This window comes from Somniosus microcephalus, chromosome 6 (assembly GCF_052327205.1).
Source record: "Somniosus microcephalus isolate GS21.2 chromosome 6, FLI_Smic_1.0, whole genome shotgun sequence".
NCBI lineage: Eukaryota > Metazoa > Chordata > Chondrichthyes > Squaliformes > Somniosidae > Somniosus > Somniosus microcephalus.
In genome coordinates, this window is record NC_140992.1 from 112,424,341 (window position 1) to 112,440,961 (window position 16,621).

At 48.6% G+C, this 16,621-nt stretch overlaps 1 protein-coding gene across 4 annotated transcripts in view; it reads left to right on the plus strand.

Annotated features, from left to right (window-relative positions):
* Nucleotides 1-16,621, plus strand: part of inpp5d (inositol polyphosphate-5-phosphatase D) — a 309,407-nt gene that overhangs the window by 288,890 nt on the left and 3,896 nt on the right. For 2 of the 4 annotated variants that reach the window (XM_085990698.1, XM_085990700.1), the window contains exon 26: nt 12,111-12,690. In XM_085990698.1, the coding sequence (XP_085846824.1) occupies nt 12,111-12,690 (580 nt within the window). The remainder of the gene's footprint in view (nt 1-12,110; nt 12,691-16,621) is intronic. The other 2 variants (XM_085990699.1, XM_085990701.1) reach the window with 1 other exon arrangement.

Sequence of the window (16,621 nt, forward strand, 5' to 3'; positions counted from 1 at the left end):
TTACCATTGGGTCCCAGCACAGGGTCGGCATCTCCAATAGCAACGGGGCCAGTCACCCGGCCACGCACGAGTCGAGCCACGCTCTCCTCCAGCTGACTGAGCTGCTGGAACTGGGGACGGCCTCCCCCGGTGACAGTCTGGCTCTTCAAATTCCGCACCAGCTTGGCCTGCAAGAGAAAGGACGGCCTCTAAGTACAGTGTGGTGCCCTGTTGTTGTGTGCACTGCCTCCCATGGTCGAATAGCTTGGCCAGTGTGTTAAGTGCAGAGAGTGCTATTGATGATCATGCCAGTGCCATAGCTGCGGGAGGAGGGCTGGCCATTAGGCCTTTGAGGTCCCTTTGCCCATAATGTGAGGTGCACATGCAAGGATGAGGAGGACACTGGAAAGGGTACTCACCCTGACCAACCGACTGAGGTCGTTGAACTTCTTGCGGCATTGGTCAGCAGTCCTGGGGACATCGCTGTTGGCTGACACCCTCAGGGCGATTTCCCTCCAGGCTCTCCTGTACTGCCTCCTGGGAGCCTTCTTGCCACTGTCCGGGCACAAGATCTCTCTGTTCTTTTCCAACCCCCGAAGCAGCACCCTCAAAGCATGCTCTGAAAAGCGCTGCGCTCGTTCACGGGCCTTCTGCATGGCTTCAGGCGCTATTTGGGTCCACCAGCAGTGTTCAGGCCTAGCTGCAGGGCTCCACTATCCAGGGCGTGGCTGCAGACAAAGTCGACCCTTCCCCCTTTAAGAGCTGGCCGGCGTCAGGGTGTCTGCTGTCAATCAAAACATGACCGCACCTGCGCTGCGCCCGGCCTCGGCGTTATCAGTCCGCACCGCCGGCTTAGCGCCTAAAGATAGGAGTGCAACGCCAGTTTCAGCGCTCGGCCAAACTCCTTGGCCAAAGCTACTGAATTTCGGCGAAGTGGCCTCCACTTTCCGGCGGGCGCTAACTTTAGCGCCCGCCCGACTTTACCGCCCCAAAAGTGGCTATACTGAATTTCTTGGCCTTCATGTCTTCCATGCCATCCAGAATCAGTAATTCAAAATGCATACCTGTGAGCACTATAGGATAGTGTATACTATAATAGGTTAACAGCTTGACATACGTAAAAGGCATCATGGAATAGTTAGCATAGAGAGTTACAGTAAAGGAGGAAGTGTAGAATCTGCAGATGTACATTGGGCGGAATTCAGCAGAAGGCTCAGAACATCTGGTGAGATATGAAGGGAAAAAAATAACAATAATATAGAGTTTAGTACTAATATCTGTGTATTATTAATTTATTCCGTGGGATAGAGGCTAACAGCCATGATCTCATTGAATGGCGGAGCAGGCTCGAGGGGCCGAATGGCCTACTCCTGCTCCTATCTTCTATGTAACATAGCATTAGAGTAGGTCATTAGGATTCTGCATGCCGAGCAACACAGGAGCTGTTAGTTTAGGGCAATTTAAGAAGAAAGGCAAAATTCAGCAAAGGATCTGTGTAAAGAATTATTGCCTAGTTTGGAGATGGCATGTCTGGGGTAGATTGCTAATATCCTGGGAAAAGAATGAATGGTAACAGCCATGCAAGGTTATCTTCATTCATGAGACCATCCACATTTCAGCTGGTAGTCCTTTGCATTCCAGCCAGAATGAAGCACATGTGGTGCAACATTGCACCAATGTATTGGTGCAGCAGCATATGACACATAAGGATCACATGACAATGGTCTCAGAATTGATAGTTTCAGAGCAAGTTACCTGGTATTGTTTAGGAACTGTCCCTTCAAGTGTATAACTATGAGCCATTGTCAGTAGTTTGTTGGTATTCAGCACTGAGAACTTGCCTGGATAGGAGCAGTTCATTGACCCGATTGGTATCCTACTTGTGAGTATATAAACATATACACTTGCTTGTACTTTATGTTGCTATTTAACAAAACAACAAATGAATTTAACGCTGGCATCCGAACCTATATAATATGTATTGAACTACTCGATCAATCTAACATGTACCATTCATCTGACACCTCCTGTGCCAGGTGCAGTTCTACAACAGATGTCCTCTCTTGATCAGTAGGCCCCCAACTAGGGATTTGACATTCCGCCAAAGCGAATCTCTCCAGTGGCAGGGCAAAGCAACACTCCCCTAACCCACCCGGTTGATCGTCTCTCGCTCCTAATGCGTACGGGTAGATATCATCAAATGGACCAGCAGCGCCCAAATCACAGGGGCAGAGGTAAGCGCTCTGTGTTTGGGGTAAAGGAACTACTTGGCACTGCACTATCACACAGAGCGGTGGGTGGAGACCCGATACCCTGACTCCACTATGCTCCTGAATTGAGCCACATAGCAGTGCGGAGGACCCCGGCAGAGGTTAGGCACCTCCCCACAGAGAGGGATGGAAATTTGAAGAGAATGTTATCCCATGTACATTTCATGCCAGCAGCTGGTTCACAGCACCACTGGCAGAGGCCACAGCTGTACTGCACACCTGTATACATTGTAATGCACACCTGTGTACACAGTACTGCACATATATGTACATTGTACTGCACACGCATGCACTGCACACATGCACACCTGTATACACAGTACTGCACGCCTGTATACACAGTATTACATACCTGTGTACATACTCCTCTTGGGTGTCGGGCTGTTTTCACAGCACCGCACTCCCCGGTGGTCCAGCAGGCCCTGGTGCATGCAGCGCTAGGCCCCTCCCCTTTAATCAGGTGAGGGAGGCCTGCAATGACGCGGCGCTACGTGCCGCCGCGTGTGGCGCTGTTGCAAGTAGCACCACGAAATTCACTAGTAGCGCCACAAGAAGGAATTTTGCCGGCGCCCAGAGGGCAGGTTTGGAGGCGGGTCCGCTGTCAAAATAGCAAAGATTGACAGCAGGTAGGAAACCCGCTGTCAGCCCGCCTTCACTCGAGTATCCCAGGTGTTGGGTCTGTCAGCGGAGAACTGACCCGACACCAAGCAGCAGGGGATTCAATTGACCTAATTAACTGGCTTGTTAAGAACCAATTTGATACTATTTTGAGGCTTCCTTCCAATTTTACGTGCTCCCCACGGGCTACCTGCTGCTCGGGGAACATGCCAGCTCAACCTGGCGTGATTTGAGTCTGCTCTGATATTTCTGATAAGCTGACAGCAGCAGAAGTGGTGTAAAGGATGCCATGTTGCAGATGTCCAGTTTCAGAGCGCAGAAACTGTCGGTTACTGCATTTATAAGACATATAGGCCTGGATATTCCGATCCCTACGGGTGGGTACGTGCTGTGTACTCACCTGTAGGCACTTTGGAAATGCCGGTTTCAGGCATGCACAGTGCATGCGCTGGAAACCGGCATTTACAATCTGTCAAGAATGCTGGAGAAGGGCCTCTGCGGGCGGATATTTCTGCTTTCTGGAGACCCTCCGCCCGCAGAAAACCCTTAGAATTCTTACGCCAGATAAAAGCAGGATAAGAGTTGGAAAAAAAAATTGCAGTCATTTATCATTTAAAAATACTTTTAAAAAGGTAAGTTTATTTTTAGCCCTGTAAAAACTTTAATTTTTTTTTTCAAAAAATTTAATTTTTATTTAAAATATTTAATTTATTGTAATTTCAACTAATTTTAATAAGGTGATTTAAAAAGCAATTATTTATAGTTTTCTATGTTTTTTCATTGATCTCCATTCATATATTTGACAGATCTATCTGTCAAGTATATGACGGGAGATTCTCTTCTGCTATTGGCTGGCCTGGCCCACGTGATCCCAGGGACGCTTACGAACCGCATGCACCTCTGGAATACGTGGGCCCTGCGCACTTGCAGTTTGGAGAGGCCCAGGATTGGAAGTGTAGGCGCCCTGGGAGCCCTCAGGTAAGTTCGTAGATTTTTCCAGATCGGAGGTCTCCGCACTCAGGAGGCCTCCGATCGGAAAATACAGCCCATAGAGATTTCTTTAGCTTGCAAGTGTTTAGAGGCAACTGTATGTCCAGTGCCACCTCATTGGAACAACCTCTCTCACCATTGACAGATCGCTTCTGTCATCTCACCTGCAGCTGCCATCTATTGCAGCAACATACGGTGCCCTTGAAAAAAATCAGACCTTGGTCCTCTGAATCCTTCCACGCTCAGCCCCAACACCAACATCATGAGGCACAACAACATCACCAACCTTCTCCGCCATCACCTGATGCTGCACAGGACACAAGGCATCAGCCCCTGACAACATTGCTGCCCGGGAGGCCAGCGATGGCACCACCATGGCCAGATTTACTTCACTTGGCACTGTAAACCCTGGCTGCCACATGATGCGCCAGGTTGACATGATCCCACACCAGCACCATAAAGCATCCCTTTAATGTCCAAGCCATTTCATGCACACTGCATGGGGTTGGGGGGGGGGGGGGTTATGTCTGAACATTCACTGGAACTCAGTAAGACACTTCTCAAGGTGCGCTCAGATCTGTCCAATAAGGGGCAGTGTTGGAAAAATAGATTTCACTGTATGACAACACATTACCAGAAACTTCACATGGGCATTGGCTAAACCTCTCAAGTGCCTATCCTTGTGTGTTGTTAGTTAGTATGCTTGCAGTAGGATGAGGGTAAGTGTGAAGAGTTGCCAGTGAGATGGGGGAGTGATAAAGTAGATAGAGAGGGTTGGGTGGAGGTGCAAGGTAAGTTGGTGTGAGTAAGGATGAGCAGGAGTAGGGTAGGGAAGGCAGAGTGATGGGGATGTGATGAGAGGCACAGCAGGATGAGGTTGGGTGTGGCTTTGCAGTAACGTTTCGTGATCTACTGAGATCATTGAAAGGTTTGTGCCATTGCAGCCAGAAACCCCTGACGACATCCCTGCTTTTGCCCTCCTGTGCAATGTGCAACCAGGCTGTGATGGTGTCCTGGGGAGGTCTCCTCCGCCCTTGGAAGGGAAGAGAACCTCCCTGCGTGCTGTGACTCCCTCCATAAATATATGGAGGGAGCCATTTGAGAGCCTGTGTGTAAGTGTCCACCTTTGTGCAGTGCTTGTCAGTGCTTGCAGCACCTCAATGCTGTCAAACACTGACAGAACAATGGTCAAACTCAATGTGGCCATGGTCCCTTTAAGGGAAACGACTGATGAGGCATCATCAAATGACATCATCAGACACGCTTCCTGTTAATTGTCCGGGAAGCCCACAGGGCGGGCTTAACAAGGCCAATCAAGGGAAATCCCTTTGACAGAGCGGCTGCAGGCAGGATCGTGACTGGAACCCGGAAAACAGCTCTCCCGCCACCATCCCGATACTGATGATAAAATCGCGGCCAACGACTGCATTAACCTAGTGAGCAGACCAAGTTACCCAAATCAGTGAAGCAGTGAGCTACTAGGGGAAGTTAAAGCCTGAGAGAGTCACCTTTTGTCTGATTACGCTCCTGTGAAGCGCCTTGTGACGTTTTCCTATGTTAACGGTGAAGTGCAGAATATTACAGGGTTTGCAGGGGGTACAGAGCTGTAGAGGGTTAATTGGACGATGCACTGTGTTATAAGGAGAGAGGGGTTATTCCGGGTAAAGCACAATGTGTCCCTCTGATATGGTCGAGTGATATCCCTTTCAGGCTAAAAGGCCCAATTGTTGTTAAGTAAGATTCCTTTTGTTTCTCTCTCACACCTGGCAGCTATCTTTTGCCCTGCCAGTACACTTTACACCTAATCCCAGCCTATTACTATCTCGTCTAGCTTCTAATCTCTTTTACTTCTTTTGTTTCTTTTATTCTTTTGTCCGATCGCAGCCCTGCCTCCGATCTAGTTTCTTTTCTTTCCAGTTTTGAAGAAGGGTCCAACCCGAAACGTCAACTCAAATTTCTCTCCACGGATGTTGCCTGACCTGCTGAGTTTTTCCAGCATTTTCTGTTGTTATTAAGAATTTACTTGCTGTTTGGTCGGAAATTCTGCAGAGTAGAATTAGCTTCAGGGTGCAGAACAACTGCACACCTGTGCACATCACACCACATACATGAGTATATAATACTGCACATCTGTGCGCACCGTACCACGTGCCTGCGCATATAATATTGCACATCTGTGCACACCGTACCATACACCTGTGTATGTAATATTGCACATCTGTGCACACCGTACCATGCGCCTGCGTATATAATATTGCACATCTGTGCACACCGTACCATACACCTGTGTACAGTATATAATATTGCACATCTGTACACATCATACCACATACCTGGGTATATAATATGGCACATCTGTGCATACTATACTACATACCTGTGTATATGATATTGCACATCCGTGCACACCGTACCACATACCTGCGTATATAATATTGCACATCTGTGCACACCGTACCACACACCTGTGTATATAATATTGCACATCTGTGCACACCGTACCACATACCTGTGTATATAATATAGCACATCTGTGCACACCATACCACATACCTGTGTATATAATATGGCACATCTGTGCACACCATACTACATACCTGTGTATATGATATTGCACATCCGTGCGCACCATACCACGCACCTGTGTATATAATACTGCACATCTGTGCACACCATACCACATACCTGCGTATATAATATTGCACATCTGTGCACACCATACTACATACCTGTGTATATGATATTGCACATCTGTGCACACCATACCACGCACCTGTGTATATAATACTGCACATCTGTGCACACCATACCACATACCTGCGTATATAATATTGCACATCTGTGCACACTGTACCACACACCTGTGTATGTAATATTGCACATCTGTGCACACCGTACCATGCGCCTGCGTATATAATATTGCACATCTGTGCACACCCTACCACACACCTGCCTAATATTGCACATCTGTGCACACCGTACCACAAACCTGTGTATATAATATGGCACATCTGTGCACACCCTACCACACACCTGCGTATATAGTACTGCACATCTGTGCACATCATACCACACACTTGCGTATATAATATTGCACATCTGTGCGCACCATACCATGCACCTGTGTATATAATATTGCACATCGGTGCGCACCATACCACGCACCTGTGCATATAATATTGCACATCTGTGCGCACCATACCACATACCTGTGTATATAATATTGCACATCTGTGCACACCATACCACATACCTGTGTATATAATATTGCACATCTGTGCACACCATACCACGCACCTGTGTCTGTAATATTGCACATCCTTGCGCACCATACCACTTACCTGTGTATATAGCACTGCACATCTGTGCGCACCATACCACGTACCTGTGTATATAATATTGCACATCTGTACACACCATACCACTTACCTGTGTATATAATATTGCACATCTGTACACACCATACCACATACCTGTGTATATAATATTGCACATCTGTGCGCACCATACCACATACCTGTGTATATAATATTGCACATCTGTGCACACCATACCACATACCTGTGTATATAATATTGCACATCTGTGCGCACCATACCACATACCTGTGTATATAATATTGCACATCTGTGCGCACCATACCACATACCTGTGTATATAATATTGCACATCTGTGCGCACCATACCACATACCTGTGTATATAATATTGCACATCTGTACACACCATACCACATACCTGTGTATATAATATTGCACATCTGTGCACACCATACCACGCACCTGTGCATATAATATTGCACATCTGTGCACACCATACCACATACCTGTGTATATAATATTGCACATCTGTGCGCACCATACCACATACCTGTGTATATAATATTGCACATCTGTGCACACCATACCACGCACCTGTGCATATAATATTGCACATCTGTGCACACCATACCACATACCTGTGTATATAATATTGCACATCTGTGCACACCATACCACGCACCTGTGCATATAATATTGCACATCTGTGCGCACCATACCACATACCTGTGTATATAATATTGCACATCTGTGCACACCATACCACATACCTGTGTATATAATATTGCACATCTGTGCACACCATACCACGCACCTGTGCATATAATATTGCACATCTGTGCGCACCATACCACATACCTGTGTATATAATATTGCACATCTGTGCACACCATACCACGCACCTGTGCATATAATATTGCACATCTGTGCACACCATACCACATACCTGTGTATATAATATTGCACATCTGTGTGCACCATACCACATACCTGTGTATATAATATTGCACATCTGTGCACACCATACCACATACCTGTGTATATAATATTGCACATCTGTGCACACCATACCACGCACCTGTGCATATAATATTGCACATCTGTGCGCACCATACCACATACCTGTGCATATAATATTGCACATCTGTGCACACCATACCACGCACCTGTGCATATAATATTGCACATCTGTGCGCACCATACCACATACCTGTGTATATAATATTGCACATCTGTGCACACCATACCACGCACCTGTGCATATAATATTGCACATCTGTGCGCACCATACCACATACCTGTGTATATAATATTGCACATCTGTGCACACCATACCACGCACCTGTGCATATAATATTGCACATCTGTGCACACCATACCACATACCTGTGTATATAATATTGCACATCTGTGCACACCATACCACGCACCTGTGCATATAATATTGCACATCTGTGCACACCATACCACATACCTGTGTATATAATATTGCACATCTGTGCACACCATACCACGCACCTGTGCATATAATATTGCACATCTGTGCACACCATACCACATACCTGTGTATATAATATTGCACATCTGTGCACACCATACCACGCACCTGTGCATATAATATTGCACATCTGTGCACACCATACCACATACCTGTGTATATAATATTGCACATCTGTGCACACCATACCACGCACCTGTGCATATAATATTGCACATCTGTGCGCACCATACCACATACCTGTGTATATAATATTGCACATCTGTGCACACCATACCACGCACCTGTGCATATAATATTGCACATCTGTGCGCACCATACCACATACCTGTGTATATAATATTGCACATCTGTGCACACCATACCACGCACCTGTGCATATAATATTGCACATCTGTGCACACCATACCACATACCTGTGTATATAATATTGCACATCTGTGCACACCATACCACGCACCTGTGCATATAATATTGCACATCTGTGCACACCATACCACATACCTGTGTATATAATATTGCACACCTGTGCGCACCATACCACGCACCTGTGCATATAATATTGCACATCTGTGCACACCATACCACATACCTGTGCATATAATATTGCACATCTGTGCGCACCATACCACATACCTGTGCATATAATATTGCACATCTGTGCACACCATACCACGCACCTGTGCATATAATATTGCACATCTGTGCGCACCATACCACATACCTGTGTATATAATATTGCACATCTGTGCACACCATACCACGCACCTGTGCATATAATATTGCACATCTGTGCGCACCATACCACATACCTGTGTATATAATATTGCACATCTGTGCACACCATACCACGCACCTGTGCATATAATATTGCACATCTGTGCACACCATACCACATACCTGCGTATATAATATTGCACATCTGTGCACACCATACCACATACCTGTGTATATAATATTGCACATCTGTGCACACCATACCACGCACCTGTGCATATAATATTGCACATCTGTGCACACCATACCACATACCTGTGTATATAATATTGCACATCTGTACACACCATACCACATACCTGTGTATATAATATTGCACATCTGTGCACACCATACCACGCACCTGTGCATATAATATTGCACATCTGTGCACACCATACCACATACCTGCGTATATAATATTGCACATCTGTGCACACCATACCACATACCTGTGTATATAATATTGCACATCTGTGCACACCATACCACGCACCTGTGCATATAATATTGCACATCTGTGCACACCATACCACATACCTGTGTATATAATATTGCACATCTGTACACACCATACCACATACCTGTGTATATAATATTGCACATCTGTGCACACCATACCACGCACCTGTGCATATAATATTGCACATCTGTGCACACCATACCACATACCTGTGTATATAATATTGCACATCTGTACACACCATACCACATACCTGTGTATATAATATTGCACATCTGTGCACACCATACCACGCACCTGTGCATATAATATTGCACATCTGTGCACACCATACCACATACCTGTGTATATAATATTGCACATCTGTACACACCATACCACATACCTGTGTATATAATATTGCACATCTGTGCACACCATACCACGCACCTGTGCATATAATATTGCACATCTGTGCACACCATACCACATACCTGTGTATATAATATTGCACATCTGTGCACACCATACCACGCACCTGTGCATATAATATTGCACATCTGTGCACACCATACCACGCACCTGTGCATATAATATTGCACATCTGTGCACACCATACCACATACCTGTGTATATAATATTGCACATCTGTGCGCACCATACCACATACCTGTGTATATAATATTGCACATCTGTGCACACCATACCACGCACCTGTGCATATAATATTGCACATCTGTGCACACCATACCACATACCTGTGTATATAATATTGCACATCTGTGCACACCATACCACGCACCTGTGCATATAATATTGCACATCTGTGCGCACCATACCACATACCTGTGTATATAATATTGCACATCTGTGCACACCATACCACATACCTGTGTATATAATATTGCACATCTGTGCACACCATACCACGCACCTGTGCATATAATATTGCACATCTGTGCACACCATACCACGCACCTGTGCATATAATATTGCACATCTGTGCACACCATACCACTTACCTGCGTATATAATATTGCACATCTGTGCGCACCATACCACATACCTGTGTATATAATATTGCACATCTGTGCACACCATACCACGCACCTGTGCATATAATATTGCACATCTGTGCACACCATACCACATACCTGTGTATATAATATTGCACATCTGTGCGCACCATACCACATACCTGTGTATATAATATTGCACATCTGTGCACACCATACCACGCACCTGTGTATATAATATTGCACATCTGTGCGCACCATACCACATACCTGTGTATATAATATTGCACATCTGTGCACACCATACCACGCACCTGTGCATATAATATTGCACATCTGTGCACACCATACCACATACCTGTGTATATAATATTGCACATCTGTGCACACCATACCACGCACCTGTGCATATAATATTGCACATCTGTACACACCATACCACTTACCTGTGTATATAATATTGCACATCTGTACACACCATACCACATACCTGTGTATATAATATTGCACATCTGTGCACACCATACCACGCACCTGTGCATATAATATTGCACATCTGTGCACACCATACCACATACCTGTGTATATAATATTGCACATCTGTGCGCACCATACCACTTACCTGTGTATATAGCACTGCACATCTGTGCGCACCATACCACATACCTGTGTATATAATATTGCACATCTGTACACACCATACCACTTACCTGTGTATATAATATTGCACATCTGTACACACCATACCACATACCTGTGTATATAATATTGCACATCTGTGCGCACCATACCACGTACCTGTGTATATAATATTGCACATCTGTACACACCATACCACATACCTGTGTATATAATATTGCACATCCTTGCGCACCATACCACGCACCTGTGTCTGTAATATTGCACATCCTTGCGCACCATACCACTTACCTGTGTATATAGCACTGCACATCTGTGCGCACCATACCACGTACCTGTGTATATAATATTGCACATCTGTACACACCATACCACTTACCTGTGTATATAGCACTGCACACCTGCGAGCACCATACTGCACAGGTGCACACTATACTGCACATCTGCATACACTGTATTGCACAGATGCAGTGTACACAACACCGAACAGCTATGTAAACTGTACAGCGTGCCACTGTACATGTCGCAACTTGCTCTTTTGTGCATGTCGTAATCTCCTCTTCTTTGTTCCCTTCAAAAAAAGCAGTATTTCAGAAAGTTCTTGGAGTAAAACCCCGACAATGAGCCATCCGAGGTCAGAGAGCCCACGGTCTCCGTTGCAAGACCAGAAATTGGTGGGGATGGTCAATAATCCCTTGTATGAAGCACTTGGGCAGAAGCAAATCTCCGTCTTAAAGAAAGAGCAAGCGTTCTCCCGGGGTTTGAGGAAAGAACCCCCACCAACCGCAGAGAAGACCCCCACCCCTTTCCAGTCCTCCGCCAATAAAATGGCACAGCCCATGGCAAGCAAGAAATCCAGCCGGCAGGTGCTTCCCCCAGTGCCCCTGAGCAGGAGCCGATCCTATACCTGCTCGGAGGTGAGAAGACCGGCCTTGGAGAAGCCGCAAGCCAAACAAGCAGCGACCGTGGCTGAACTTTTGCAGTCGAGGGCCACCTCGCTCAGCACAGGCCCCCCTTCCCCCGCCAGGCCCCCACTGCCGGCCAAGAGTCAGAAAGTGCTGGAGCTACAGCATGCTGTGAAAGACTATAGAGAAAGCACGGAACTGCCAGCTCACGCCAAGCACCGCAGCACCGAGGACGTAGGGCAACAGAGCAGTGTGTCGGTAAGTAAGATATGACTGTCATCGATATAAGATGGTCCCTAATAAATCCAATAAGGCATTCAGGAGAAACTTGGGTGGTGAGGGGGCGGTGGTGGGGGTGGGTGGTGAGGGGGGCGGTGGTGGGGGTGGGTGGTGGGTGTGGGTGGTGGGGGGGCGGTGGTGGGGTGGCGGTGGTGGGGGGGCAGTGGTGGAGGTGGGTGGTGGGGGTCAGTGGTGGAAGTGGGTGGTGGGGGGCGGTGGTCGGGGTGGTGGTGTGGGGGTTGGGGGGATGGTGGTGGGGGTGGGTGGTGGGGACAGTGGTCGGGGCAGTGGTGGGGGGGGTGGTGGGAGTGGGTGGTGGGAGTGGGTGGTGGGGGTCAGTGGTGGAGGTGGGTGGTGGGGGGGTGGTGGTGGGGGTGGGTGGTGGGGTGGCGGTGGTGGGGGGGCAGTGGTGGAGGTGGGTGGTGGGGGTCAGTGGTGGAGGTGGGTGGTGGGGGGCGGTGGTCGGGGTGGTGGTGTGGGGGTTGGGGGGATGGTGGTGGGGGTGGGTGGTGGGGGCAGTGGTCGGGGCAGTGGTGGGGGGGTGGTGGGGGTGGGTGGTGGGGGGGCGGTGGAGGTGGGTGGTGGGGGTGGGGGTGGGTGGTGGGGGGCGGTGGTCGGGGCAGTGGTGGGGGGGCGGTGGGGGTGGGTGGTGGGGGGTGAGGGTGGGTGGTGGGGGGGCGGTGGTGGGGGATTGGTGGGGGGGCGGTGGGGGTGGGGGGGTTGGGGGGCAGTGGTCGGGGCAGTGGTGGGGGGGTTGAGGGGGCAGTGGTGGGGGTGGGTGGTGGGGGGGTTGGGGGGTGGTGGGGGGGTGGTGGTGCGGATGGGTGGTGGGGGGGCGATGGGGGTGGGTGGTGGGGGGTGAGGGTGGGTGGTGGGGGTGAGGGTGGGTGGTGGGGGGGCAGTGGTGGGGGCGGTGGTGGGGGGGCTGTGGTGGGGGTTGTTGGTGGGTGGTGGGGGGTGAGGGTGGGTGGTGGGGGGCGGTGGTGGGGGGCGGTGTTGGGGGGGCGGTGGTGGGGGGCTGGTGGGGGTTGGTGGTGGGGCTGGGTGGTGGGGGGTGAGGGTGGGTGGTGGGGGGGCGGTGGTGGGGGGGTGGGGGGGTTGGGGGGGCGGTGGTGGGGGTGGGTGGTGGGACTGGGTGATGGGGGGGCGGTGGTGCGGGTGGGTGGTGGGGGGGGCGGTGGGGGTGGGGGGGTTGGGGAGGCGGTGGTGGGGGTGGGTGGTGGGACTGGGTGGTGGGGGGGTGAGGGTGGGTGGTGGGGGGGCGGTGGGGGTGGGGGGTGGGTGGGTGAGGGTGGGTGTTGGGGGGGCGGTGGTGCTAGGAAATCCTGTTTGGAAACAAGTACGATCGCCCTCGCCAAGATCTCAGAGGGTAAAGGCTGTCAGTTGCTGTGTGGTACAGACCAGCTCTCACTCTCCGAGTTTCTGACTCAGAGAAGAGCACCGGAATCAAGAGCTCAACCCTACACTCTGCACCTGCCTTACATAAATGAGAACAGTGTGACGTACCCGGTAGCCAGCCAGCTCAGTGGAAGATTGGGGAATGGGTTCAACAACCAGATATTATGATTCAAGTGCACAGCCTTAGCAACAGCATGGATTTAGTGACCCCCTGTAATGTGTAGAGGATATGGTACTGGACTACAAACCTTCAGGTTAGGAGTTCAAATCCCAGCAAATTAAATGCAATAAATCTGGTAATCTGTGAACAGAAAAGTATGAACACTCAACCAGTTCACCAATGCCCTTCAAGGCAATCCATGGGTACAGATCTTACATAGAATTACATAGAATTTACAGCACAGAAACAGGCCATTTGGCCCAACTGCTCCATGCTGGTGTTTGTGCTCCACACGAGCCTCCTTCCACCCTACTTCATCTTGCCCCATATGACTCTAGCCCTGTGTTGCCCAATACATTAGCCACTAGCCACATGGGGCTAATTGGGAAACCGGATAGGGCTAATTGCATTCCTGATTTGTGAATTAAAAATGAATAATAGACCATCGTTGAGCCTGTGATCCCAATACTCATATTTGCACGGCGTGTGCATGTGAATTTTAACCTTTTTGTGCATTTCTTGGTAAAATGGTCAGACGAAAAGCAGAATGTGAGTGTGTTTTTTGATTGTTGGGAGTTCTTTACTTCCTTGATCACTGAATAGTGGTAGATGTTTAACATGTGAAGTACATTTACGTGTATTGTGTGAGTGTGTGTCAGCCATTTTCTACTAAAATTAGTGCATGTGGCTAAAATGGTATCGCCATAGCAACACCTGTGGCCCGTCAGTGATTTCCATTGGATGACACTGCTCCAGCCTACATTACGTGGACACGTATTAGTGCAAATAATTGCTTCAAGAAGAAAGTCTGCAACCAGGGATGGGCAATAAATATGGCCTTGCCAGTGTCGCCATATCCTGAGAGCAAACATATTCAAAAGAAGGACTGCACCCCTTGCATGGAGATAGCGAACTGGGACTATAGCCATTGACCAGATTTTAAAACATTTTTGAAATAAGGTGATTTTTTTTTGGGGGGGGGGTGGGGGAGGGGAGGACAACTGTTGTGCAAATAGCCGAGGCTAGGCCCCAAAGCCTTCCTTTAAAGTATTTTTTTTTAAATATTAATTCATGGGATGTGGGCGTTGCTGGCAAGGCCAGCATTTATTGCCCATCCCTAGTTGCCCTTGAGAAGGTGGTGGTGAGCTGTCTTCTTGAACCGCTGCAGTCCGTGTGGTGAAGGAACTCCCACAGTGCTGTTAGGAAGGGAGTTCCAGGAATTTGACCCAGCAACGATGAAGGAACGACAATACACTTCTAAGTCAGGATGGTGTGTGACTTGGACGGGAACTTGGAGGTGGTGATGTTTCCCATGCGGCTGCTGACCATGTCCTTCTAGGTGGAAGAGGTCGCAGGTTTGGGAGCTGCTACCAAAAAAGCCTTGGCGAGTTGCTGCAGTGCATCTTGTAGATGGTACAAACTGCAGCCACGGTATGCCAGTGGTGGAGGGAGTGAATGTTTAAGGTGATGGATGGGGTGCCAAACAAGCGGGCTGCTTTGTCTTAGGTGGTGTCGAGCTTCTTGAGTGTTGTTGGAGCTGCACTCATCCAGGCAAGTGGAGAGTATTCCATCACACTCCTGACTTGTGCCTTGCAGATGGTGGGAAGGCTTTGGGGAGTCAGGAGGTGAGACACTTGCCACAGAATACTCAGCCACAGTATTTATGTGGCTGGTTCAGTTAAGTTTCTGGTTAATGGTGACCCCCAGCAGGATATTGATGGTGGGGGATCAGTGATGGTAATGCCGTTGAATGTCAAGGGGCAGTGGTTAGATGCTCACTTGTTGGAAATAGTCATTGCCTGGCACTTGTGTGGCGCGAATGTTACCTGCCACTTATCAGCCCAAGCCTTAATGTCGTCCAGGTCTTGCTGCATGCGGGCATGGACTGCTTCATTATCTGAGGAGTTGCGAATGGCACTGAACACTGTGCAGTCATCAACAAATATCCCCACTTCTGACCTTATAATGGAGGGAAGGTCATTGATGAAGCAGCTGAAGATGGCTGGGCCTAGGACACTGCCCTGAGGAACTCCTGCAGCGATGTCCTGGGGCTGTGATGATTGACCTCCAACCACCACAACCATCTTCCTTTGTGCTAGGTATGACTCCAGCCAGGGGAGTGTTTTCCCCCCGATTCCCATTGACTTCAGTTTTACTAGGGCTCCTTGATGCCACACTCGGTCAAATGCTGCCTTATAGGGCCGTCACTCTGGAATTCAGCTCCTTTGTTCATGTTTGGACCAAGGCTGTAATGAGGTCTGAAGCCGAGTGGTCCTGGCGGAACTCAAACTGGGCATCACTGAGCAGGTTATTGGTGAGTAAGTGCTGCTTGATAGCACTGTCAACGACACC